This window comes from Ovis aries, chromosome 19 (assembly GCF_016772045.2).
Source record: "Ovis aries strain OAR_USU_Benz2616 breed Rambouillet chromosome 19, ARS-UI_Ramb_v3.0, whole genome shotgun sequence".
NCBI lineage: Eukaryota > Metazoa > Chordata > Mammalia > Artiodactyla > Bovidae > Ovis > Ovis aries.
The window spans coordinates 44,354,316-44,381,371 of record NC_056072.1 but is presented as its reverse complement, the minus strand read 5'-3'; the positions used below and the strand labels follow the sequence as shown (position 1 = coordinate 44,381,371).

The window sequence follows — 27,056 nt, the reverse complement described above, 5'->3', positions numbered from 1 at the left end:
AAAATAAATCACATCATGTTGGAATAATATATACTTAGTAATTAAGATCATATTTTCTAACTGTGATATAACATTTCCCTTAAGCCACAATAAAACTTTCATCTAGCTAAATGACAAAGGGAGGAAGAAAAGAAGAGATGAACAAGAAACAGCAGGTAAAATGCATGAAAAGACAAAAACAAAAGAAAATCCAATAAAAAAGCATTGAGAGAAAGAAACAGAAATATTTAACTTTAGTAAAAGGTACAAAACCTTCAGGAGATGAAGAGGAACCTTTATACACCTAACGGTGTAGCTTGGAAATATGTGAAGCAAAGATCAATAGAGATGCAAGAGAAACTGGTCATCCACAGTCCCTGGGGGTGGCAAGGGGGAGGAATAAATCCAAAGGTAAACAGATAACACAAAGATAAGGCTGGCAGACTGTGAGTAACCCCAGATTAGCCTCAGAGTGTTTAAGCTTCATAGACAGACCTAGAATAACACTGAAAGGAAATTATAAAATATTAACAGGGCTTGTTTGGGAGTGGAATCTTTCTCTTTCCTCTTTTCTGTATTTTTCCATAATGAACACACACTTTTATAAGGGAAAAGAAATACAGTTCAAAGAGAACAGAGGGCTCAGTTGCCGTGTAGGGAACACAGCACCCCATAGCATGCCCTGGACCCGGCCCAAATGAGTCCCCCAGCCGCGTAGCTGTGACGGGGGAGGCGGCCTCCAAGGCAGCTCGCCTTCCGCCTTCCTCACTCCACATGAGTGAGAGCACACAAGCCCCTTCCAGAGCTGGGCAGCCCAGGGAGGGGATTTATAGGCACAGAGGGATCTGGATATCTGCTCCAGCCGAGCAGCAGCGCTAACCTCCCCGGTCAGAAGCAGTAGCGCCATGCAGTCGGCGCTCCCTCTCTGACCTCCACAAATGCCGCCTTTGTGCGGGGGCCCAAGACCCGGGTCCACAGGGGCATGGGGTGGGGGTAGGGAGGAGGCCACAGAGAACAAGTCCTGCAGTGTCCTCCTGAACTGTGGCTCCAAGGACCACTTACATTTGCGACACGGCCCTTAACCTTTTTGGAAGAGGCTGCCAGCCCCGAGCTCTCCTGACACCCTTCCGGGAAGCCAGAGGAAGGCCTGCTCAGAGTTCTGTTCTTGTTCAGTCACTCAGTCACGTCTGACTCTTTTCAACTCCATGGACTGCAGCACATCAGGATTCCCTGTCTATCACCATCTCCCGGAGTTTGTTCAAACTCCTGTCCATTGAGTCGGTGATGCCATCCACCCATCTCATCCTCTGCTGCCCTCTTCTCCTTCTGCCCCCAATCCCTCCAAGCATCAGGGTCTAAGTGTTCTACTATCAATTAAAGCACTGGGTTTGTGCCTAAGTCATCTCTCCTCCTACGATAAAAGGAATGTACCCTGAGAGGCCGAATAGCTATCTCTAAAGGCCAGGAGCCAGGGGCAAGGATACTGCCACAGAGAAGCAAGCTGCTCCATTCCAGCACTGTGCTGTTTTGGAAAGTTGGAGAAAAAGAACACACACATATGGGTAAGGAATGAATGACTGCCGTGAGGCTTGGAGCTGCCCTGCGGCTTTTCTTTCTGTTTCTCCCATTGTAGAGGGGCATAAGGACCACCAGAGGCAAAATGAGGAAGAAGGTGAACTTGGCACACGGAGTACTCCCTTTAGGGCCCCCTCCCCCACCCTCCCTGCTCCTCAGGCTACATTAACACCTATCCCGCTCTAGCTGTGGGGAAGGAAGCAATAAAGCCAGGAGGCAATTATTGGGATGCTAGGACTGGAAGTAATTCTGCAGAATTTGCACTGCATGTGCCAAGGTGACTTACAGGGAGATAGGTGGGGGCAAGATGACATACTCCAAGCTTTGCAGATCATCCTGCAAACGAGGCTGTCTAACTCTGCATACAACCTCAGGGGCATATTTCCATTTATTGACCCCCACCAAAGACACACTCACAGCATAAAGACATTGTTCAAGTTTTCTCTGTGTTTGTGGACATAACCATTATGAATAATCATTCTGTTTCTGTCTGGTTGTTTCTGCCCAATAAACAGAACCTGGGATTAGCTCTTTATCCTGGTATTTTAAACAAGTTAAAAATTATTTTGCCAAAATAATTCTTTGAGGTTTTAGAAACCAATATCCACATGTCAGATCCAGCCCCTCAAGTCTGGCCTCAGTCTGTTGGATTTCAGACATGGCTCGATTTCTCTTTGCCCCAGTTCTCTAGGTCAGGGCAAATTTGCAAGGTGATTAAATATTTCCTGCAGTGTTCCCTGTGTGGGATCTGTGTAGAGTAGAAACAAGAGAAAAAAATTAAAGGTTTCCTGGGGAGCTGAAGGAAAGACAATGGAAGATGGCACTTTATGTCGGGGCTGGGCTGTGGTGAGGAGGCATAGACAGCGCTCTCCCTAGAATCGTGAGCACAAATGTGGAGCCTGCAGGCCAGGCAAGCTGATGACACTGAGTGAAGAGGCCAGGTGTTGGGAGGATAGCTGGGAGAAGTGGGGACATCTGTAGGTGAATGCTGACTGGCTACTTAGGTACGGCTCATAATTGCCATGTGAGAACACAGGCCCAGCATGCTAGGTGGTCCAATTCCTCAAAAGAAGCCAGAAGTCCAGATTGTTACAAGGACTCCTTTGATTTCTAAATGTGAGCTCACAACAACGTGCAGCCAAACAAAACACAACCGAGGGCCAGATGTGACTAGAAGGCAACCCTATCTAGGATGTAAGTGACATGAGGGCAGGGAGTAGAGCCCGCCTAAATGCTTGCGGAGTGAGCAAAGGCCTTCCTGGGGCACAGGGTGGACTGTCCTCGGAGAGACAAGGGGAAGAGATGGCGGGCAACATGGAGACTGTAATCAAGGGAGGAAGTAACTACGGTGACCTCGAGCCACCACCACTGAGATGGAAAGGAAAGGGTGAAATGGCAATCGACAGGCTGAAGAATTTTTGAAAAGCAGAACTCAGCAAAAGACCAGATGTGCGGGGCTAGGGCAGTGATGAATCTTCCAGGGGAAGCCTGCGATGAACTTGGCCAGAGGGCTGAGAGACTGGTCACCAGGGAGAGAAGGTAAACACATTTTTCTTCATGAGCTTCAAAGCCCTTCATCTGGCTCCCCAGGATGACCTTATTTTTTTTTTCCTCCTCTGTTCCCCCACAAAGGGGATCAGGGGATAGCCAGGAGCCCAGAGGTTCCAGCACAGAGCCAAGCCTATTGGTAATGAGACGAGGATTCATTCAGAGGAAGTATTAGCAGAGCTAACAGAGGGATGCGCAGGGCAGGGGATGAGCACTGAGGGGTAGACAGGAAAAAGGGGGGAAGAGCTTGGGCTGCTGGGTGTGACAGCAAGGACAGGAGCGGGTGAGGGAGACTTCAAACAGCTCTCAAATCATTGGTCTCCATAGCTTGGGATATGCCTTGGGTGCTGGCCCACAACTCTCTTAATAACTCAGAAAGTCAAGATAAAAAATATTGCTAAGCAAAAGTACTCAGGACATGTAAGGAACTGGCAGACTCAAGTCTACTCAGCTGAAGAAGGTGAGCCTTTTCATGATAGGGAAAGGATTTTTATCATACTGGGTGCCCAAGGCCTTTGGGGAAAGGAAAAAAAAAAAACCTCAATGTTCACTTTAAAAGATAAACTTTATCAGGAGGTTATGAATAAGAACTACAACCACCTGAATTAACCAAAGAATTTTTACAGTAGCTAATATTTACACCTTAACTAGTTAGGAAGTCAGTGATTACGAACCATGAGCCAAGGAACCATGCTAGGTCCTTGAAACATATTACTTTGTAAGTCTTCACAGCGGTTCTCTAGACAAGCTGGCAGCACCATGCCCAGTGTACCCACATGGAATAATGGCAAGACCTAGAGAGGTGTGGAGTTACCTGCCCAAGGGGACAAACTCTTTGAGGGACAGAGTCAAGCCCAGAAGTGAGATACTTTACTCCCAGGCCCTTATCCTCAGTCAGGGAGCAACAAACATTTTCTGTAATGGGTCCAATAGCAAATATTTTTGGTGTTGTGGGCAATATGGTCGGGGTGACAGCTACTTGACTCTGCCTTTGTAGGGCCACGGCAGCTATAGACAACACATGGACATTTAGGCACGCCTGTGTGCCTGCACAACTGCAGCTACAGACACTGCAATTTCAAATCATCTTCATGGGTTATGAAATACTACTCTTTGGATTGCTTTTCCGCAGCCAATTTAAAAAGCAAAAATCATTCTCAGCTCTGGGGCCATAAGAAATGAGTGGGCGGGCTGAGTTTCTTCTCACATGCTGCGAGGCTCTAAGCCACTCGTCGAAGCCACTAGGCTCTCTTGCCCTCCATCTGAGGTCAGGCGCTGGTTTTCTTGGGAGGCCCATAGATATTTTAGGACCAAATGGATACCTATGAAAGTACATCTGGATGGGGTCTCTGAAACACAACTGTGAGGAAAGACCCAACAGAGATGATGCCTCCAGTTACACCTTGAAGAACTCTGTCTGACACCAACTTTAAAATACCTCTTTCTCTTCCAGTCTGCTCACTTGCTCTCTTCTACTCAAATAATAAGCATTGATTCAGGTCAGACTGAAACCAGGGGAGGTTCTGGCTAGGACAGAGGTGTCTCCTCCCACACAACAGGGTTTTCTGCAAACATGAGCCCACCGTGTCCTTACCTGCAGGGTTTGGCTGAAGCGCTTTAACGGCGTGGCCTTCACAGGTGGGATGAGGTTGGCGAGGGATGTGACTCTGGAAAGAGGTTTGACTCGTTTATTACTAGGCTCCTAGGGTTAAAAAAAAAAAAAAAAAGGAAACTGTCAAGGTCAATTCCAAAGAGACTGTAACTCCACCACACAGTCATGTCTCACGCCACGAGGGGCTGGCTGCATACCACTCTGGAGAATGAAAATGGTATTCATCTCACTCCTGCTGTGTGAAGGTGACTGGTGAGCCAGGAAAGGGTAAATAGTCGGGGTGGGGGTGGGTTAGGGTCAACAGAGGCAGTCTCTGAGCAGACAGCAAATAGGCAAATTCCTTCACCCCAACAGTGTCTGACGGCTTTTAAATCAGAGGCTCCCACTTAGAAGAATCACTCTCTCCAACCCCTCTTGCAGACAAAAGCTGCCTCCAATGTCCCATCCAATGACCTTGTTGGGCGGTTGTCTTTTGATGCTTCTGGTTTCATCTTTTTAAAAAAACCTTTTCTCCACCTTGCCTGAAGCCACTGTCCAAATTTCTAATATGCAATGGCTTTTCCAAAGCACAAAGACTCTTTTAGTACACCAAATTAAAAAAATATTTTAAAGAAGTTATTCTATTACTAGGCTGTTAAGAAAGCCTCTTGTACCTACCACATATTTGAAATGCACATATTAATACTTATAAATAACAACTAGACAGCAAAAAGAAAATATACAGAGAGAAAACCCTACCACGAGCACTAGTTTTTATACTATACCTAGCCACAAGTTATGAAAATTATCACCACATAAAACATGTGCAAATCTGCAAGTTATCCCAAAGCAAGCTGATGGGTGGGGGAGCCTACCTAAACCAATGACTCTGCAGATCAGAGTTACATAAATAAAAACAAGAGGCTGTGGAAAAGATAGGGATGACAGACAAAACACTTGACAAAGAGAACAGTTACCCTTGTCTTCCTAAGCTCCATCTGACCTGCGGGAGATGCTGGACAGCACATGAAGACACCAGATTTTGATGGAAAAAGCCACACTTGCCAGTGGTTGTGGCGAAACTCAACCATTTCCAGAGGGAGCCTCCAGGTGTTCATCTTTCTTTTTCAGCCATTGCCTTCAAAGTTTTGAGAGTTAAGATTCTCTAGAATATCCCTGCAAGGTGTTTTGAACATAGTAGGTGCTTGGGAAAATCTTGCCTGAATCTCGAGTTCTGCCAAGACACTCTCATGTCATTTTATGCCCTTGCCAGCCTTAGAAAACAGAAGATTCCTCTGAAACAGACCCAACCTTTCTGGCAAATAGAAAAAATCTAAAGGCTGTTTAAAAAGCACAAAACAATTCCACGATGTAGCCAGGAGTGACTTCATGGTTTCTTGAAGCAAATACTTTCCCAAAACAGAGAATGCATCCGGGCTGCTAGGGACCTCTTCAGCCTCTTGGCATGCTGAGCTGAACAGACAGAAGGCAATTCTCCGAACACCAGGAAGGCTTAGTTCCAAAATGCAAAGGATGAATCTCTCAACACGAGCAATATCACATTATAATTATGTAAATGCTGAAGACAAAGATCCGATTGCCCCTCTGTTTTCAGGTGACAGTGCCCTTCAAGGATGCTCCCTGTCCAGTGCCTGGCTCCTGAGTATCTGTGCCCAGAGGAGGATTTTAAAAATATTTTTTACGTCAGAGCTGCACCACAGGCAGGCTTACTGAATAGACACACACACACACACACACACACACACACACACACACACATGCACACGCATGCTTGCACGCACGCACAGCCTCTTGAGCATCCCCTGAATTTTTCTAAATGGCTCCTGCTTTGGCTGAAAATGCCAGAGTTTTGATATACCACCTTTGGCGGCACAAACTGCATTGCAGCAAGTGAGAAGAAGAGGGCTTTCCTAGGGGAGCAGGATTCGGTCTCATATACTCCTGCCACACACCTCAGAGCCCGTTGACTCCCAGGTCTCTTATTAATGGCTAAAGCTCCTAGGACACAGGTTCCATATCAAATTGGGGAGTTTAAAGGGCAAATGCCAACTGGGTTATCTTGCTTTAAAAAGGGAGCAGGGAGCCTTGCATGCTTGGTGGGATGAGGGAAGATCCGGCTTTGTTTCACTTGCTGTGTCACTTTTCTAAGGCTCTGCTGACTCTGCTGCCCTTTTTCCATGAGCCAGTCAGCTGCGTGTTTTCTGCACTGCTGTAAGAAGCATGCACAGTGCAAATGTCGGCCCCTCTGCAGGTTGTGCCCAGTGTCGCTACATGAGATTGTAATTAAAACTCCCTTCCTAAGGCTTCACCCATTTGGAAGTAAACTCTGGGCTGCTCTCTGGCAATGTGACATTCCCAAGTAATGAACAATCGAAACAGAAACCACTGCTGCACGATGTACTTGATCCAGCAAAGTGGGCAGGTGCAATTTCAAACCAGAACATTTACAGGTTATTAGATCTATGGAGAGGGCTTTATGCCTGACCCACATGAGTGAAGTATGAATTATGGTGTTCTCCTTGAGGGCTTCAGTGAGAATAGGAGATTACAAACATTCTTGGCCTAATTTGATTTTTCTTTTCCATTTACTCCGTATGTCTCCAGCTACATTTTACTGCTGTCTAAAAAGAGCCCTCGGGGAAAATGTTTCCAGATTCCAGTTAAATAGCTGTACTGAGAACCAGCAAATACAATTCCAGGGATGCTTTTCGGCTTTATAGAGAGATGACAGAACACAACCTTCAGAAGCTCCCTAATCCAACAACTCAGCTGCCAAACCAAGCTGGGCAAGGTCACTGCTAAACCCACTTTCAAGTGCAGACTATACCCTCACCCTGCAGTTTTAAGACAGAACAGGAGGGCATCTCACTAAAGAGGTTAAAAAAAAAAAAAAGAAAAAAAGAAAAATGCAGTGTGGGCAGTATTTCTTGAATAACAGTCTTGTTACATGTTTTCCATATCTCACAGCTTTTTTATTTTTTTCTTATCTTATTGCACTGGCTAGGACTATCTGTATGTTGTTGGTTACAAGCTGGGAGACTGAGTACCATAGTCTAATTCCTAATTATAAAGTAATTATTATGAAGGTTTCACATTAAGTATTATATTTGCTAAGTGGATGGAAGAGATACCCTTTATTAAGTAAGGCAGTTCCTTTCCATGCTAAGTTAGCTGTGAATTTTTATCATGAATGAGTACTGACTTTTATCAAATATTTTCTCTTTATCTTTCTAGGGGACAAGGAAGCGGGAAAAAAGAAGGAAAAGGTGGGAAGAAAGGAAGGAGAGGATGAAGAAAGACATACAGGTCATATTTTTATATAAAGGAATTGATTCAGCAATTTTAAAAGTCTCTTGTGCTTGAATTACAAACAAAAGCAAATAAAGCACTGCATATAATTTTAATTTTAATGTGAGGTTTCATTAAATATATTTTTAATAATCCTTCCCTAGGGGATACAGTTTTTGTCCTTTCCTCATTTTTCCCTCTAAGAGATAAAAACCAAAGCACAACGTATGCAATGTAAGAAAATGCCTATCATATCAATATAATTTGGGACTATTTTTATTTCTCAAAAAAAGAAGGTTCCATTCTAACAGACACAGCATATAGGAAACCACTCATTCTCCCATATCTCATTTTTGCAGCCAGAGTAGGGTTGGAGAACAGTGGAAGGGTCTTCCACATCACCTCTGTAGCTTCCCTGACACTGTGGTTTTACTGAGCCACAAACATGGCCCAGGAGGGCCCAGGAGGGCCCAGATATGCAGCCTTTAATGCAGAACTGACCACTCTACTGCAGGGCAACACTGCTCTTGGATGCTCTACCTCTGGCCAGGAGCTAGGGAGAGGTGAGCAACGACTGTGCTAGCAGGTGCTTCTGTCCATGAGTTGATGGAGTGATTTTTTTTTTTAAATGTCCTTCAAATGTTTAGAAACACCAAGAATCCTTTCTGGGGCTCCATCTGTGAGACAGGAGATATGCTGGGAATTGCACATCCAGGCGTCATGTGTCACCCACCCTGAACCCTCTAGGAGGCTTTCATCATCCTCATGTTTTAAACAGGAAGTTTTGATCTATGAGTGATGGAGAAGCTCTAGCAGTACTAACTAAGAATAATGAGTGCATAGTCACTGCAGGGACTCTTCTCTATGCTTTACAGATAATTAGTAATTTATGTCTCCTAAATCTCTGCAAAAATGAAAGTCATTCAGTTATATCTGACTCTTTGAGATCCCATGGACTGTCCATGGAACTCTCCAAGCCAGAATACTAGAGTGGGTAGCCTTTCATTTCTCCAGGGAATCTGCCCAACCCAGGGATTGAACCCAGGTCTCTTGTATGGCAGGCGGATTCTTTACCAGCTGAGTCACAACGGAAGCCCAAGAACACTGGAGTGGGTAGCCGATCCCTTCTCCAGGGGATCTTCCTGATCCAGGAATTGAACCGGGGTCTCCTGCATTGCAGGTGGATTCTCTACCAACTGAGCTATCAAGGAAGCCCAACATCTCCGCAAGGTAGCACTATTGTGATCACCATTTTAAAGACAGGGAAAGCTAAAAAAAGATGGCTAGGATTTAAATGTAGGCAGGCTGGCTCCAGAGCCCATGCCCTACTTTAGGGTTTGCTGATATTTTTCAGTGAGGGGACAGATGGCTAAATGTTTTAGACTTTGAGGGCTGTCTAGCCTCTGTCACAACTATTCATCTCTACCATCAGCCATAAACAGTATGTAAATAAGTGAATGTGGCTGTGTTCCATTAAGCTTTCATTTAGAGACACTAAAATTCAAATTTCATATAATTTTCATATGTCTCAAAGTATTATTCTTCTACTTTTTTCAACCATTAAAAAATACAGAAACTGTTCTTGAGGGCCTGAGGCCCCCTAGTCTCCCCCTGTTCATTAGAAAAAGGAACAGGAGTTTTGTTGGAGATTCTCCAATTTTCAATCAACTATTTTGCTCAGTAGAGGGCACTACAGAAGATTCTAGAAATTTTTTAAGATTTTAATTGGAAGCTAATTATTTTACAATATTGTGGTGTTTTTTGCCATACATTGACATGAATCAGTCATGGGTGGACATGTGTTCCCCATCCTGACCCTCCCTCCTACCTCCCTTCCCATCCCATCCCTCAGGGTCATTCCAGTGCACCAGCCCTGAGCGCCCTAAGTCATGCATCGAACCTGGACTGGCGATCTATTTCACATATGATAATATACATGTTTCAATGCTATTCTCTCAGATCATCCCACCCTCGCCTTCTCCCACAGAGTCCAACAGACTGTTCTTTACATCTGTGTCTCTTTTGCTGTCTCGCATATAGGGCCATTGTTACCATCTTTCTAAATTCCATATATATGCATTAATATACTGTATTGGTGTTTTTCTTTCTGACTTACTTTGCTCTGTATAATAGGCTCCAGTTTCATCCACCTCATTAGAACTGATTCAATGCATTCTTTTTAATAGCTGAGTAAAGACTCTTGAGAGTCCCCTGGACTGCAAGGAGATCCAACCAGTCCATTCTGAAGGAGATCTGTCCTGGGTGTTCTTTGGAAGGAATGATGCTAAAGCTGAAACTCCAGTACTTTGGCCACCTCATGCGAAGAGTTGACTCATTGGAAAAGACTCTGATGCTGGGAGGGATTGTGGGCAGGAGGAAAAGGGGACGACAGAGGATGAGATGGCTGGATGGCATTACCGACTCAACGGATGTGAGTTTGAGTGAACTCCGGGAGTTAGTGATGGACAGGGAGGCCTGGCGTGCTGCAATTCATGGGGTCGCAAAGAGTCAGACATGACTGAGCAACTGAACTGAATTGAATATTCCATTGTGTATATGTACCACAACTTTCTTATCCATTCATCTGCCGATGGACATCTAGGTTGCTTCCATGTTCTGGCTATTATAAACAGTGCTGCGATGAACATTGGGGTACACGTGTCTCTTTCAATTCTGGTTTCCTTGGTGTATATATCCAGCAATGGGATGGCTGGGTCGTATGGCAGTTCTATTTCCAGTTTTTTAAGGAATCTCCACACTGTTCTCCATAGTGGCTGTATTAGTTTGCATTCCCACCAACAGTGTAAGAGGGTTCCTTTTCTCCACACCCTCTCCAGCATTTATTGTTTATAGACTTTTGGATAGCAGCCATTCTGACCAGCATGAGATGGTACCTCGTTGTGGTTTTGATTTGCATTTCTCTGATAATGACTGATGTTGAGCATCTTTTCATGTGTTTGTTAGCCATTTGTATGTAGAAGATTCTAGAAAATTAATTTCCAAAATACTGTTTTCTAATAGTATCTTTAGTACATCAGGCAACATTTACAATGTTTTGATCCTGAGCTCTACTTCCAAGTACTACTGAGTTAAAAATAAAAGTTAGAAATCTGAGTCTTTAAAAAAAAAAATCTGATTTTTTTTAAGATGAGGGGGGGCAATACTATGTCCTGCCACTGAAACAAATAGCTTTAGGGCCATTGGAAGTGGACTGTATTTGGTGCAGGGGCCATAGCTGGCTGACCACTGCCCTGTACCACTGCTGGCTTCATATGGGTCATGTCCTGGGCCAGTGGCCTTCAGCCTCAGCTTCCTGCTGAGACATACCCAGAGATGACACTCCCAAGCAAGGCGTCTCTCACAGGTACACTCAGATAGTCTTCAGGCTCTGCCTGACAGCAAAGGCTTGATTTGTACCCCTTCCTTGCAGCTGAGGACGCAGGGTCCTCTCCTCGTAAGCAGAGGGTATCTCTGACTCGCCTTTCATGTGAGTGAACGATATCTTACTACATTTTATTCTTAGCTTTCCAAACAAATTATCCTGAACATAACACAAACTTTCCTGGACCATTAATACCATGAATAAGGGACGTAAAATGTTACAATGCTTGGGATCTGCTTCAAAGCGATATGGGGCCAGGGAAAGGGTCTGTGTGGGAAATGGCATGGATTCCAGGTTTTGTTGTAGAGTTCAGTCACTCAGTTGTGTCTGACTGTTTGTGTGGCAACTGGCAAATCTAGGGACCAACCCTAGATTGGCGAAAGACGTAGTATGCACAGTCCTGCCTATGATGCCTGGTCAAAATGTCCCACAATACACAGATTTACTTCAATGGACAGAAAACAGTTTTGCAGATGTACTAGTGAATGCTGACCTGGCACATACAGGTGCCATCTGAGATTTTTACTTTACTTGTTAGTGAGGGTCTGTCTAGTGACAAAGGATACCGAGCAGGCAGACATCGTCTAGAATCGGACAAAGGATACCGAGCAGGCAGACATCGTCTAGAATCGGACAAAGGATACCGAGCAGGCAGACATCGTCTAGAATCGGACAAAGGATACCGAGCAGGCAGACATCGTCTAGAATCGGACAAAGGATACCGAGCAGGCAGACATCGTCTAGAATCGGACAAAGGATACCGAGCAGGCAGACATCATCTAGAATTGGACGTAAGTAGAAGAAACCTGGTAACATGGAAAAAAAAAATCCCACTACTGAATTTAAATCATTCTCAACTGCTATAGGCCAGAATAGAGCCAGATCCAGGAGGCTGGGAAACTGAGAATAGAGAGAGGTACCTTGAAAAATTTAAACTTAAAGGTAGGACACCCCCTGGAGAGGCACCAACATGGCTGTCAAGATTCCATGAAGTCTGCTGCTGCTGCTGCTAAGTCGCTTCAGTCGTGTCCGATTCTGTGCAACCCCATAGACGGCAGCCCACCAGGCTCCCCCGTCCCTGGGATTCTCCAGGCAAGAATACTGGAGTGGGTTGCCATTTCCTTCTCCAATGCATGAAAGTGAAAAGTGAAAGTGAAGTCGCTCAGTCGTGTCCAACTCTTAGCGACCCCATGGACTGCAGCCTACCAGGCTCCTCCATCCATGGGATTCTCCAGGCAAGAATACCGACTGGGCTACTATTTGCTCTCATTAAGAAACCTACCAACTTGCATGAAACAGGGCACTCAAAGGTGGTGTACTGGGACAACCCAGAGGGATGGGATGGGGAGGGAAGTGGGAGGGGGTTCAGGATGGGGGACACATGTACACCCATGGCTGGCTCATGTCAATGTATGGCAAAAACCACCACAATAGTGTAAAGTAATTAGCCTCCAATTAAAATAAACAAATTGATTAAAAAAAGAAAAAAAGGAAAGAAAAGAAACCCATCAACTGGCTCCTGATCACTCAGCTCCACAATATAAAACAATCTGGTAGAGTTCAACTCTGTTTTGTCTTAGAAATATACAGAGAAAACAGGGGTCATTCAAGATCAGGCTGCCCATCAGAAGAGACCTCTGTTCCACTGTATTGGTTTTAATTTGTGAAGGTGCTTTCCTTTCCCTACACCTGCCTCCTGAATCCACTCTTTTCTTTCATACAATAGCCCAGTCTTCCACTAAGAAGGCTGAGGGCTCCCGTCCTTACTGATCATCAGTTCTGCTCTTTATAGTTGTCTTGACTTTACCACCCCTTTCCTTGTGGTTTACATTGTTTTACAGTTAATACCCAAGATTCTCACCCTTCAAAACTTCTAGGTCACCACAAATATTCTTCTGTTCTCACTTCCTATGACACCTCCTGTTGCCAAAGCCATCCCACCCTTTCATTTTATTTTGTCATCAAATCACCATAGGAAGAGGCAAGGAAGAATTATCCTGCAGAAGTCACAGGGAGCATGGCCCTGCCAACACTGTGATTTTTGACTTCTAGTCTGCAGAACTGTAAGAAATAAATCTCTGTTGTTCTAAGCCTGCCTGCTTGTGATACTCTGTTACAGCAGCCATGTGAAAGGTATTTGCTAGAAAATTTCCTCCATAGTAAAGTTACTATTATTCCCTTTGTAATTATTACACAGAAATGGAAGAGATACTTTAGGACTATGTGCATTCTTTGAAACTCAGTTCTGTAAGTGTTTACCCAGCATATGCAAAGTGGCTTCACTCAAGCGTACAGGTATCACCCTTGGGGGAATGTCTCCCGGCTAAAAGGGAAAACCAGAAGGTTGATCCAGGCAGAGCACCTGAGAGAGTTAGCCTCGGGGGAGTGGGCAAGGAGTGGGGCAGGCAACGTGGCCAGCAGGCAGGGCACAGTGGACCACAGGGGTGTGCAGGACACAGAGGCGCCAGTGAGGAGGCCTTCACAGAGCTGTCTGAGCGAGAGGAGCGGGGCTGTAGGAATGAGACAGGGAGCATCTTCGGAGCCTGCAAGGGACTTCATCTTTTTTCTTCCAAAAGAGAAAAAGGCAGTGATGAAATAATGGTTTCTAACTCCAAAATTTCCATTAAAAATTTTTGTTGCTGTTGTTATGTTTTCTTTTCCCTGGCATGCAGCTAACTGACCTGGTATCATTTGTTACCAGAAGTTAAAAGGCAAATAATGAGGGCCAAATTCCAACGGAAACCTGGCTTCATTGATTAGGCCAAAGGCATTTCAGAATTATTGGTTGCTCACCCTCAAGGTGAACAAAAGGTCTTCAGACATGGAACTATAATTTTCCCCTAGAGATGCTTATCGGTGATCTCAATGGATGGACCACAGGCTTTGTGGACGCTGACAAACCACCAGGAACAGCTCTAGGAAGAACTCCTGACACCCTCCTCCGGGCCAATTGCAAAGGTGGAGGCCACACCCTTTTGCTTATCTTCTCCAGGTGCAGGCCTAGTTGCCTCACACTGTGCACTAATGGAGATTCCATTTCCCTTTTGATGAAACAGTCCAACTCTCTCTGCATCAGACGCTACAAGGAAAACAGCCTAATTTCCTTCTTTCAAAGAAAAAAAAATGTAGTTCTTTTTTCTTTTTTTGGTTACTAGGGACTAGGTCTGGATAAATGAAATCCACAGGACACTCTCAGTTAGCTTAGTCTTACGGCCAAGTTGTAGACAGGGAGTTGCTGCATTGAGGATCTGATATTTTCTCCTGTCTTCCCTCATGGAAATGCTAAAAGAGCACATGAGGGAGACATCAGAAGATGGTCTGGGCAAATTCACAAACTGAACCATTGACTCTCAGGGCTGTAAAACTGAATATATTAAGGATGGGGAGATGGTCCTTATTCCCTGTATGTCAAGTCAGTCAACACCTTGACTTCTGCTTGAGCCAGCCAGCACCTACAGCCTCTGGCCAATGTCAGCCTGTTAGGTGGTTGCTTTTAGGGGAACCATGCATAAGGCCAAAGCCTGAGAGGGGGACGCTGGACTGAACTCTCAGACACTGCTGACATGAGCCTCTGAAAGTACGCTCAGTTCCAGCCCCAAACAAAGCTCCCATCAAATGCAAGTAAAAAATGAGAAGAGAAAGAAGTCATGGTTTATGACAATTTATGTGGTTGTTTTGGCTTCATTTCCTCCAGGCTTCCCCTGCTTCCTTCAAGTTCAAAACACACGCTGGCAAAAACACTATCACTCTTGAATGTTCATATAAACTTAATGGCAGAATGAAAGAAAGGAGAGTGTGCGGCAAGTTAGATGGATTTCATCCAGAGTACCCTGCAGGAGCAATTAATTTTACTGCAGACTCTGAGAGGGTTAATGTTCCTGGCACATCACTTCGCTTCTGAGAGAAGACCTCAAGCAAGTTATTATCTGTATCCCTCCTATTATCGTTGAATGTTTGCCCCCACACTGGAAAAGAAGCCTGTTCTTCTCTGCAATGGGGCTATTAATTTTTTTCTAAATGATGCTCTATGGGATAAAGAAAACAAAACCAAAATAACATCTTGGAAAATAATTTAGTAAAATACGGGACTCTCCAAGAGCTGAGCCGGGCAGCAGCCTAGGTTACGAACAAAGTTTCTTAGCAGTGCCAGTAAAATAAAACAGAACCACTGTTTCAGACACCCTATTTTTGGCTAAGGTTTCACTCCTCAATTACTTTCAAAGTTATTCGTTTCAGTCAACATTATAAGGGTAAGTCAACATTTGTCCTGGCAGCAAGCCCAATTTTGTTATTTTATTAGTCTGCTACTAGTTAAATTGGCCCATGATTAAACACATCTAATAAATAGCCCCAGAAGATTGGAGTTTAGCAGAAAACCACATTCAAGTTCTCTTACACAGGATGTTACTAGTCTTTAACCTTGGGCAGAAGGAGACACGCACACCTTCACCTCGATAGGTTCCTTTACGCGAACGCCAGCCCACTGCCTGAAACTCACTTTGGTCATGCCCAGACATGGCACTGCAGACCTTCAGAGAAAGAGGAAGCTAAATATTTAGCTCTCTCTGCGGTCCCTGGCTCAACATACGCCTTCTGATCATCAAGCAGAGCCCTGACTCTGTCAAGGAGAAAGGGCCAGATGTTTAGAGCTGAAGCACTTTATGAGTCTGACCTGGAACAGTGTGAGAGCTGCCGGCAGACTTGAGCCTCTGTGGCCCTTACAGGGAAGCAAACCTTAGGCACAGATGTTTTCTCTTGATTGGTGTCAGGTTATGTCTTTTTGCCAAGCAGGCCACAGAAGAAATGTGCCCACAGGTCTGGAAAATGGGGTCAGAGCCTCACATTACTGGTAGATGCCAACAAGTCACCCGGAGGTGACATGGTGACCTAATTACAGCCACAGGCCTGGAGGAAGGGCTCTGTGGTTCTGGGGTTTCAGTCAGTTGTTTCCTACTGACTTCTTGGAAGCCATGGGGTGGGATATAAATTCTGTATTTGTTCATCTCTGTAAAAGGGATTCCCTGGCTTCCCCTTGGGCTGGGTTGAAGGCGTAGGGGGAGAAGAATGCACCGGGATGCCAGCTCTGCTTCAGGGTTTGGAAACTGGTATGTAAAGACCTCAAGGGCACTTTAAGACACTGGCTGAGGCTGTGTTTAAGAATGAGCAGAAAGCCTCTGCTGCAAGTGACAAAGTTCTTATCTCTCTGGCACCCTAAACGATTCTTTGCAAAGGTTCTAAGGATAACATATGAACCGACCTATCTGGCCAGAGGACAATGTCCTGTGAATGCCATACCTTCTGACTTCAGGTCAACAATGTAACTTCCACAGGCTTGGTCTCATGCCCTGTGAAGTGGGGGTGGCTCTCCTACCGAACCACAGGGTTGCGCTCCTACGGAACCACAGGGTTGCGCTTTCATTCATTCCCTGTAGCACTGGACTCTTCCCTGCCCAGGGACAGAGCTGTCACTCCAGGTCACTGCCACAGTCTCACCAATGACATGCCCTGCTCTCTGAGGACTTGGGCTGCTACGAGACCATATTTTGATTCCACATCCTTGCCTTCCCTTTCCTCCGGCAGTTTCATCATCTGCTTAGTCAAGCCCTGACTGGACACAGCAAAACTGGGAGTGGTTTGGCAAGATCCAAGGCTACATCCAAGTAGAAAAAAACATCAGCCATGAAATCCCAAGATAAGAACCTGAGGGGCTGAAGGGCACCCACGTAGGGTGGGTGGTCAAGTCTACAAGGAACTCCTCCCAGCCTACCCCTCCCCAGCCCACACTGCTGAACTGTGGGCTAGAAGAGCTGGCTTCCAATCTTGCCTGATCCCAGTACTATCTGGAATGAGGCAATGATAGGAATTCCAGGTGTTCAAGCCATGTCGGAGGTACAAGGTAGAACTCCCCAAAACAACATGCTTCTTTTGGCTTCCAGAAAGCACCAGGCACAGATCCACTGACCTGTTCTCTCTCTCTCATCCTCCTGTCATCCCTTGAATCTCAGCATTATCTTAGCTTCCCAGAAGAGGAAAAAGAAGCACAGGGATGGAAAAGGATGCACAGTTCACAATCTCAGTGTCCCAAAGGAAGCACAGCGTGTTCCAGGCGGATGTGAGATGAGCAAACACGTCACAGGCAAGCAACGCTGACAGCCGGGTCTGCCATCTGACTGAAGACGAGGCTGGTGAGGGATCCTATATTCAGCTGCTAGGTGAAACCTAAAAGGAACATCCAACCAAGGGCCCTGGGTCTGCAGGAAAAGAATGTGGACCCCCTCCTCTTGCTGCCTGGTCGGTTTCTGTTCTGGATGCGAACAGCGATTTGGAGCAGTTTGCAAGCCTCGCAGAGGTGTGACTTCCAGAGAGACACATAAAATGCAGTTACTGAGCTCCCTGGTAACCCTACGCTGTCCCTCTGAGCACAATTTATCCCGTCAAACCGTTTGGTCCGTGTGCATCCTCCGCGGCACATGCCTCCACTTGGAACTGGGGAACACTGCACTTGGGTGTTACAGAACAGCCTGCTCTCAACTGGGAACAGGATACACTGAAATCTGATCCTTCAAAGTGGAGAAAGCTACCAGCCACACAGCCACCGGGGAGTGACCGAATTGGGAAAAAAAGGTTTTTTTCTTAAAATTGAAAACTTTCCTGCTTTGGCTTTCAGCTGACATCTTACCACCCACCAAGCAATGGTTTATAGGAAAATAAGGTACAGGAAACTGTCAGGTAGGTAATCTATAACGGAGTCGTATGGCCTCGCCACTGCTCCCACACTCCCCAAGTGCAGACGAATAGCTTCACAATGTTATTCCTTGGGAGGTGTGTGTGTGTGTGTGTGTGTGTTGGTGCACATATGCAGAACACAAGACTGAACTTTGAGAGTTTTCCTTTTGTAGCACGTTTTTAACGACAGGAATTAAATCATGCCCACTAACAATGTATTTTTCCAAAGCCTCATAACAAACCCTGGCTCGCACTGCTGTACACTTGCAACCTTGGAACACAGTGATTATGTGTTATTTCTAACTCTCAGCAATTAATATGCAACCAGATGTATCATTATCTACAGTCTATTAAAATTCAGAAGACTGTGCATTTGAAACAGGCTGCATCACACTGACAAAGCAGGCAAAAACATACAAGCCCCAGCCCTGTACCCCAGTCACACATGGTTCATTTCAATTACAAAGACACATGAGGGCAAATGAATAAAAAAGGGCAGCTGACTTAAAAGAAGTAAATACAAATCTGTGATTTGGTTGTTTAGTTTTGCCACTGGAGATTCAGCGGTAAGGGGTGCCAGTAAAAGTTTCCAGGAAAGACAAGGGCAGTTTTGTGGTAAAAGAAAAATGTTCTTTATTCCTGAAGTCAAATGCTCCTGTGGCAGAAAGGGGCAAAGTTCCCATGAGCTTGCCAGCACTGGCCAGCTCTAGAGGGAAGGGCTCCTCCGGGAGACTGGTGAGGGTCTAAGCTGACAGATTCTCCTCAATCCCCCAGCACCCTCAGGGATGAGGGGAAGGCCCATTCACCAGAAGGTGCTCCCTCCTTCTGCCCCATCACTTAGAGGTCAGGCTCTGGACCACTCCTGAATTTACAAAGCAGGTCTGTGCAGAGGGGTGGCAAGGGGCTGTCCCAGCCCAGCAAAGCCTCTAGAATTGCAGCTGTGTAAACTACATGCTGCCAGGACCCTGAGCGACCTACTGAGTTAGTTCAGTCACTCTGTGAGCTTCTAGCAATTTTCTAGAAACAGGGAAATAGGTCGTTCCACCCCGACCCAGATGTAATTCTCTTCTGATTTTGTCAAGAGGAGAAGGAGAGGAAGAGGGTGGGAGGATTGCAAAAATGGGTAAAGGGGGTCAGCTCTATGGTGATGGATGGAGATGAAACTTTTGTTGGCGACTATGCAGAAGTCAAAGAGTGTACACAGACGTCAAAATATAATGTTGCACACGTGAAACTTAGATAATGTTGTAAACCAACGTAACCTCAATTTAAAAACAGAAAGATAACCTCAGGATTAAAATAATAAAGACAACAATAGAAATTTTAAAAAAAAGAAGAAGAGAAGGAAGCCCTATGCAGCCAACGGGAGACCCTGGATGGGGAGGAGGAGGTACCAAGACCCATGGGGTCTCCTGCTGCCTGGAGCCGGCACACACAGTCTCTCATCTATTCCACACAGCAAGCCCATCGCTCCATTTTATAGAAGAGGAAGCAGGTGTTCAGAGAAGTGAGGTGACTTGCCCCAAGTCGTACCCAGTAGTTATTGGCAGAGCTGAAATTCAAGTTCAGCTCTTGACTTGAAAGCTTTCCCAGACAGGATATGCAAATTCCTCTTACAATAACAACTACATTAATAGTAATAAGTGGCTTCCCAGGTGGCTCAGCGGTAAGCCTGGCAATGGAGGAGACATGGGTTTGATCTCTGGGTGGGGAAGATCCCCTGGAGAAAGAAATGGCAACCCACTCCAGTATTCTTGCCTGGGAAATTCCATGGCTAGAGGAGCCTGGTGGGCTACTGTTCACAGGGGCCCAAATAGTTGGACACAACTGAGCACCCTGCCACAGTAATGATACCAACAGGCGATTTTGAGCCAGGCTTTGTCAAAGTATGTTCCATGCATGATTTCCTTGACTTCACTTACGTTAGTACTACTAATACACCCATTTTACAAACCAGGCAATTGAAGCTCAGAGGGGTTAAAAACTCTGCCTGAGGTCACAGAGCTGGTAATGAGTGATAGAGCCAGGACTGAGCCCAAGGCTGCGACTCTCTGCAAGACTTGATTCTAAACCACAGCACTGCTGTTTCCTAAGCCAAGGATCAGGAGCCCTGAAGAAATCAAAGACTATAGAGGCAGAAGGGACTAAGGGAAAGGGTGAAAAAGTAGGAACATTGGTTCGACGTCCAAGTCCTGAAATTCAGGAATCAGCACGCCTTTTGTGTGCTCCCCCCACATCTTAAGAGTGCCTGGCCAGGCACACGGGTGCCAAGCTGGTGTTCAGGGCAGGCCAGGGGACTGGTGGGTAACATCCAGCATCAGGGGGCTCATCGGATGACCCCTCCCAGGGCTGCCTCCCCTCCCCATTTGCCAAACTCCCCACCGAGGCTGCCACATTTCCAACCAGTGTTCCACTGATTGACAATCACTGCCAGTACTTTAGGGTTGTGAATGACCTCATCAAACTCAAGGGAAAATTCCTTGAGGGTCAAAGCATGCCCTTCTTTTCTTTAAACTCAGAAAGAAGAAAAAAAGAAAAAGCTAGGTAGAGTCTGGTCTCAACAAACATTTACTGACAATCAAACAGCACTGGGAGCCATTTTTAGTTGTCCAACTTTTTGCCAACTTCTAACAAACAACCTGTTTATAATTAAAGTGTGCTGTTAATGAATACGACATGAAAAACTCCCAAAGCAACCTAATCCTCCTCACCTTCCCTGGGTCTCTGTCTGTGGTCCAAACATGGGTGAGGTTCCCAGATGAAACATGTCAGGTGGGGGCTGGCCTTTAGGGCAACGACACACTCCTCATCTCCCATGAGCAGTGTCCCTTGCTACCCAGAGCTCATACCACACCCTCTGTGGGACAGTTGTTATTGGAACCCTAGAAAACCACACTAAATTTTTTCATCCTACCTGGCAGGGATAAATGTGAAACTTGCCAGTGTGCTTGGAACATCTTGTTTTTTCAAAAATAACGCCCAGTGCCAACTTGGATCCATGGGAAACTGGGTGGATGTTTCTTAAAAGGAAGAAGTGACCTCCCAGCACATCACTTGATAGGGATGTTCATCCACAGCTCCTGCTCAACGTATGGATGGCGAAAATAGATGCTGTTGTGGCTAATGGTCTGTGCAGCACTTGCTCTGTGGACGTCCCCAGCATGCCCCATTTCATCTTTACAACTCCCTTGGAAGTTCTCATTTTACAGACGAGGAAACTGAGGCTTGGAGGATGAGTCATTGGTGCAGGGTCTCTTGCTCTAAGTGGCCAAGTTTGGGATTCAAGTACAGCTCAGTCTGACCTTCAAATCCAACTTTCTAACCATGACACCCGATGCCCCAAATTAAAATGTGATCTTTCTCCATCCCTTCCCTTAGGGTGAAGGGGAAAAGGAAGAAGAAAGGATGATTTTGGTTGGAACTTTGGAACTTTTATTTGAAGTTTTGAAAAGGAAAAAAAAAGGCTTTTGTTCTTAGAATAGAAATCCAATCTTATTTTTTTTAATTGGCTAGCAACTAGTTCATAATAATTTTCTATGTCACATTCTAAGCCAGCTTTGATCTATTTAAAAATCTTAATACCTGAAATCTGGGTTCTATGCTTAAAGCACAAGTTTCTAGTCTGTAAGTCACTGTACCCAAACTTGGAAATTTTTGTGGCAGAGTGCTAGTCCTAGAAAGGTCTCAGAACTTGACAATGCACTGTTTCCACCCCCTTGGTTTCATCACGGCAATTTTTTTGCTCTATGCACATGTCGCCTGAGCAATTACATAATGTTTCCTTACTCACTTTTTTCTTTTATTTAAGTAAATGTATTGTAAAAATCAACTCTATCGCTGTCTTAAACAGAAAAGCACTATCAGCTGCCATAAATAGGAACTACTTTTTTAAAAAATGAAACCCCCACTGTTAAATTTCTGTTACAGCCGCTTGCCTGCCTGAGACCCGTGCTTTGTTAAAAAGGGAAATTAGCAAGTGTCAGAGAGGCATTAAAGACACTAGCTCCAAAGGAACCTTTCTCTTCCACATAATGAGAAAGATCAGAAGGGAACTGGAAAGGGAAAGTGATTCAAAGCTGTTTTGTATCTTGTCTCCGGGTCACCTAGTCCTATATCGTTTGAGCTACCACAAATGTTATGAAACCCATCTTCTGGGAAATAATGGTCTAACCCGGTCTACTCATTCAGCAACAAAGATGCTGAGGTTCCAGGAAGTTGAGCCTGCTAACACCCTGTTCCCAGCTGGTAGTGAAACTCTTCTAAGAACCAGCTTAGAAATAGTTGCTGCTAAAGAAATTCAGGGGAGCACTTAAGAGTCCTACAAATCAAAGGCTGATATTGAGCCAGAACAGTGCTCACTCTTCTAAACTGTTACAGCCTGGGCACAAAACACTTGGAGACTGACAAGAGAAAATCAGGGATCTTTTCTGATGCTGTCTCCTTCAAAGCTCTCTGAAAAGGCTCCATCAAACAGCTGAGGCGGAAGGCTACTATGCATCTGTGCTTGACACGTCATGTACCATCAATTTTTTCGCCTTCAGTCTATTTCCTTCTTCACCGTGGTTTCTCCACAGTGGTCTTCTGCAAGACCACACCCAGAAGCACCAAGCTGTCACCTACCAGCAAGGAGGATGGCTGCCGAGGTGTGAGAAAATGAACCGAGGCGGCCAAAACCTAACAGGATACAGATGGGTCACCCCCACCCCACCTCTGTGAAGTCAAAAATAAGAACACTCGTCTTCACCAGTGACCTTTAACTATCGTCCCTCTGTTTGCCGGGGGTCGTTCTTGACAAGCTTACGTCACTGGGGGATTATGAAACGTTAGCACTGCAATATAAGATAACATGCTTGAGGAGGGAGCTTGCACCGGCCTTGTGTCAGGGCCAGGAAGCACAGACGGAAGCTTTATCACTCAGTCCCTTTGGCCATCCTGTCCAACTCCACCTCCCTCTGCCTACTGGCCTGTTTCCTTGTTCTCTCTGCAGCTTCTTCCTCTAGTAAGACTCCAAAGTTTCAAATCTGATAATGTATGGCAACTGGTAAATATTTAACTTTTTTTTTTTTTCAAGGTCCTGACATAGGCTCTAAGTTTTATCTAATTCAATCAGGTTGCCAGGTCTAGTGGTATCTATGGAAACAGTACCCTTGGGGGAATACTCTATTTGTTATTACCATTTAATTATCACTTCTGATGCAAATTACATCTGCAGAGCTCAGAAAGACATCATTTTAAGGGATGTCATCTACATGCAGAGAAGTTTGTGTCTCTTCTTTGTGGGCTTCCTGTTTATTCTAACAGGGGTCTCACATTGCCTTCCCAGGTAGCTCAGATGGTAAAGAATCTGCCTGCAATGCAGGAGACCTAGGTTTGATCCCTGGGTTGGGAAGATCTCCTGGAGAAGAGAATGGCTACCCATTCCAGTATTTTGTCTGGAGAATCCCCATGGACAGAGGAGCCTGGTGGGCTATAGTCCATGGGGTCACAAAGAGTCAGGCATGACTGAGTGACTAAGCACAAGGCCTTGCACTTGGACCTGCAGGAGTTTGGGCCAAGGGAAGGGCCCACAAGTCCACCGGCCCCCAGCTGAGGCATGCAGTGCTCAGGTTAAGTTTAATGTGGTTCACTTTGAACACGCCTGAAACAGTGCTGCTTACAACCAACCTCACTCAGGAACATGACTGGCTTAAGCCAACATTCTGCTGTGCCAAGAGGTTAAGGCTAGTCAAGGAGGGACCAGCATTTTAGCCTTGCCTTCTGATCCCTCTGAATCTCTGTTTCCAACACAGGCCGTGCCTTGTGCAGGTCCCTAAGCTGGTGCAGGATTCAAAGGAGAGAGCGCACATGAAAACAATAGGCTGCTATCAGAACACTCGGCAGCACTGCTAGAGTGATCACAATGAGACGGGAAGGGGGATGCTCCGATTGAAAGGTCCCTTCCCCCACTTCCCTACACATGTGCATACATATATAGTTACGTTGGTTCCATCATCTATATAATTCTGCTCAACTTTCCACCTCTTCATTTCTCTCAGGAACACTAGGGTATTTCTGTTTGCTAGTGTGGAATGGCTCAAATGATGTCACTGATCCCTGGCCCAGAGGCCCTGGCACATGGAGCCATCTCCTTCTCAAAGGTCAGAGAGGTAGCTGGCTCTTCTGGCTATTATAAGTACGCAGGAAAGGATGCTTGCCTGGAACCAGACGATCAGACTTAAAGCTTTCAGCTCTGCCAGTCCTGGCTGTGTGATCCTGGGGAAATCATTGAATCTCTCTGACTCATGGTATATTCTTATCTTTAAAATGAGGGTTATATAATATACTCAGGTGAGGCAAAGAATATAAAAGTATTTTGAAACCTACAGAATGCGTAAACATAAAACACGAGCATTATTGCATATAACGCCATTATGAACAACTCTGGACACATAGCTTTATTCCCACAAGAGTTAGAATGCTGGGTGCAAAGATGAGAACCATTTTTGTCTTTTAATATGCACAGAAGTCTCCTTACTGCACACAGAAGTATTTTATTTCTCTGCAGCATCCCCAGCTTTGGGTTTTATCATGTCTTTAAAGTACTTGTGACCTCAATTAGGTATGAAATAGCATCTTAAAATTATTTGCCTTTTCATTTCTATAATTTCTATTGCAGTGAACTTTTAAAATAATGTTACTTTTGTAATGTGAACTGCCTCTTCTTACCCAATAGTCAATGGATATCTTGGAGTCTTCTTTTATATCTCCATGAATTATGCAGATAACAAAGATTAATCTTTTGTCTGTCATCTCTATTTCAAAAGTCTTTTTCAATGTTATCAGTCTACTCCCCTCGTCTAAAAAGTGCACTAAATATAAAAATAATCTTGTTTGTTGATATAACATCATACAGTGTCTTTAGGCTGGTCGATCCTCAAGAGGTCACTGAGGATGTCCAATGGAAACAAGCAAGGAAGAGAGTTTGGACGTTATGTCCCATTTGGAAAAGTTAGAGGAACCAGGATGTCTAGTCAGGAGAAGACAGGCATCTGGGGGAGGAGTGTGGTGTGGGTGCGTGTGTGTGCGAGTGTGAGCACACATTTGTGGAATAGGAGTAGACAGTAGGGAGAGAAAAAATACTGACAGAGATAAAGTGTCATTGTATAATATTCAGCTTGAGAAAGGAATGTTACAATTAAGAAAAGATGTTCTCATGATCCACAATGAACAAAGATGCAATGTATAGGCTTGGAAGGTTCCTGGAAGTGTTTGAACCGAGACTGAAAGGTTCCCAGCAGTGGACGAGAACTGGGCTCCATGTTCTCAATAGGCCTTTCCCAAACACTCAGGTTCTCTAATTCAGTGACCCCGGGTCATTTCCTAAAGGCTGGCTTTGTTTATTTGTTTCATAAATCCCCGGAAAAAAGCCTGTTTTGCTACTCCTTTCCTCCTCATCTTAAGAGCCAGAAAAAGAAAATTTTAAAAAGTGAACTTACCGTTAAGGTTTCTGGTTTAGCTCCCATTAATTGAGTTGACTAAGAATCAGCTGCCTTCTTGCAAAAGGACACAATGACCCAAACACAGAAGGACCAGGCACAAGTGTTTCTAGACTTTAAAAGATCCGTTCTTTTTCTAGCCAAAGGTTTGGAGGCCTTTCTTGACTAATAGCTTCTTCTTAGCTAATAACCAATGTCAAGTCATAAAAAATTGAAGGCATTAGAAACCACTGGCCTTTACTCCTAATAGTCCATGAGCCAACACAACAATGATAAATGGCCGTGCAATCACAGCAATTTCCTCATTTCATGTGAGCCGTGCACCCATTAACGGAGCTGACAAATTATGGAAGGCAACTGTGTGAACACACACCACAAACGAAGGAGCCCTTCCAAACACACACACATCATTAGTAACAATTACATGTACATAGGACTTTGTAAGATTCGCCTGTGATCAGTAACTTATTTTCATTTGGTTGTTATGAAAATAGTGGCACTGGTCCAGGATTTTACAAGCAATCACAAAGTATCTTAAGAAAATGACACAATTTACAAATATCCAGATGGTGGTCAGAAGCTTCCAAGTTACTAGTTTATGTGGAAGGCTGGTGGTTAATGCAGATAAGCAAAATGACTAATTGCAGAAGTAACAGTGTCACCTCCACAGTGCTGAGCATGCGGAATTCTGCCAAAGACTAGCTCCTTGGTCTTGAGAAACACAGAACGGAAGTTACCAGAGCCCTCCCAAGTGAAGGTTTGTAAAACTCACTCCTGTGGGTCGTGGCCACTCTATGAAGTGGCTTCCAGGCGCACTCACTAATGGTGGGGTCTCCCTTCCAGGCACTCAGAGAAAAAATGGGCCTTTGGCCATGAGGCAATTTGCTCTGGCAGGCATGCTCACCCTTCATGTGTTATGTGGTGAGGAGACTGGCGATTTAGTCATTTAGAGGCAACATGATGCGGTTGGGAAAGTACAGACTTTGGGGTCAGACTGGGGTATGAATACTGGCTCCTCCATCTACTGGCTCAGCCATCCTGGAAGGGCCACTACCCAGCTCTGAGCCTCAGTTTCTTCTTGAAAAAAAAAAAAAAAGGGGGGGGGCAGTTACAACAACCTCATTGGATCATTGTAAGGATGCTTAGAGGACTTAAGAGTCAGACCCCTGTTGCATGGATGTGCATAAAACAGCATTTGGGGAATAAGGATGGTGATCATGTTTCTTAAAATTGTTTTAGGAAATTTTCTGTGATGCAGAGGTCTTGATGATGCTGCTGTTTATGGAGCACTTCCCATGTGCTTAGCACTGTACATGAATCATCTCATTATGGTAGCGCCATCATCATGCCTGTTTTATAGCTGTGGGAACTAGGGCTGAGAAAAGCACAGGAGACTGTCCAAGGCCACATCACTAGCAGGTGGTGGAGATGGCACTGGGACCTGGACAGTCTTATTCCAGAGTTGATGCCC

General features: G+C 45.1%; 1 protein-coding gene across 6 annotated transcripts in view; it reads right to left on the bottom strand.

Moving 5' to 3' along the window:
• ARHGEF3 (Rho guanine nucleotide exchange factor 3) overlaps positions 1 to 27,056 on the bottom strand; it is a 313,864-nt gene that overhangs the window by 37,359 nt on the left and 249,449 nt on the right. For 4 of the 6 annotated variants that reach the window (XM_042236047.1, XM_012099859.4, XM_012099858.5 and 1 more), the window contains one exon: positions 4,697 to 4,804. In XM_042236047.1, the coding sequence (XP_042091981.1) occupies positions 4,697 to 4,804 (108 nt within the window). Of the gene's footprint in view, positions 1 to 4,696; positions 4,805 to 5,670; positions 25,696 to 27,056 lie in introns of those variants that run through there. The other 2 variants (XM_012099860.5, XM_012099863.5) reach the window with 2 other exon arrangements.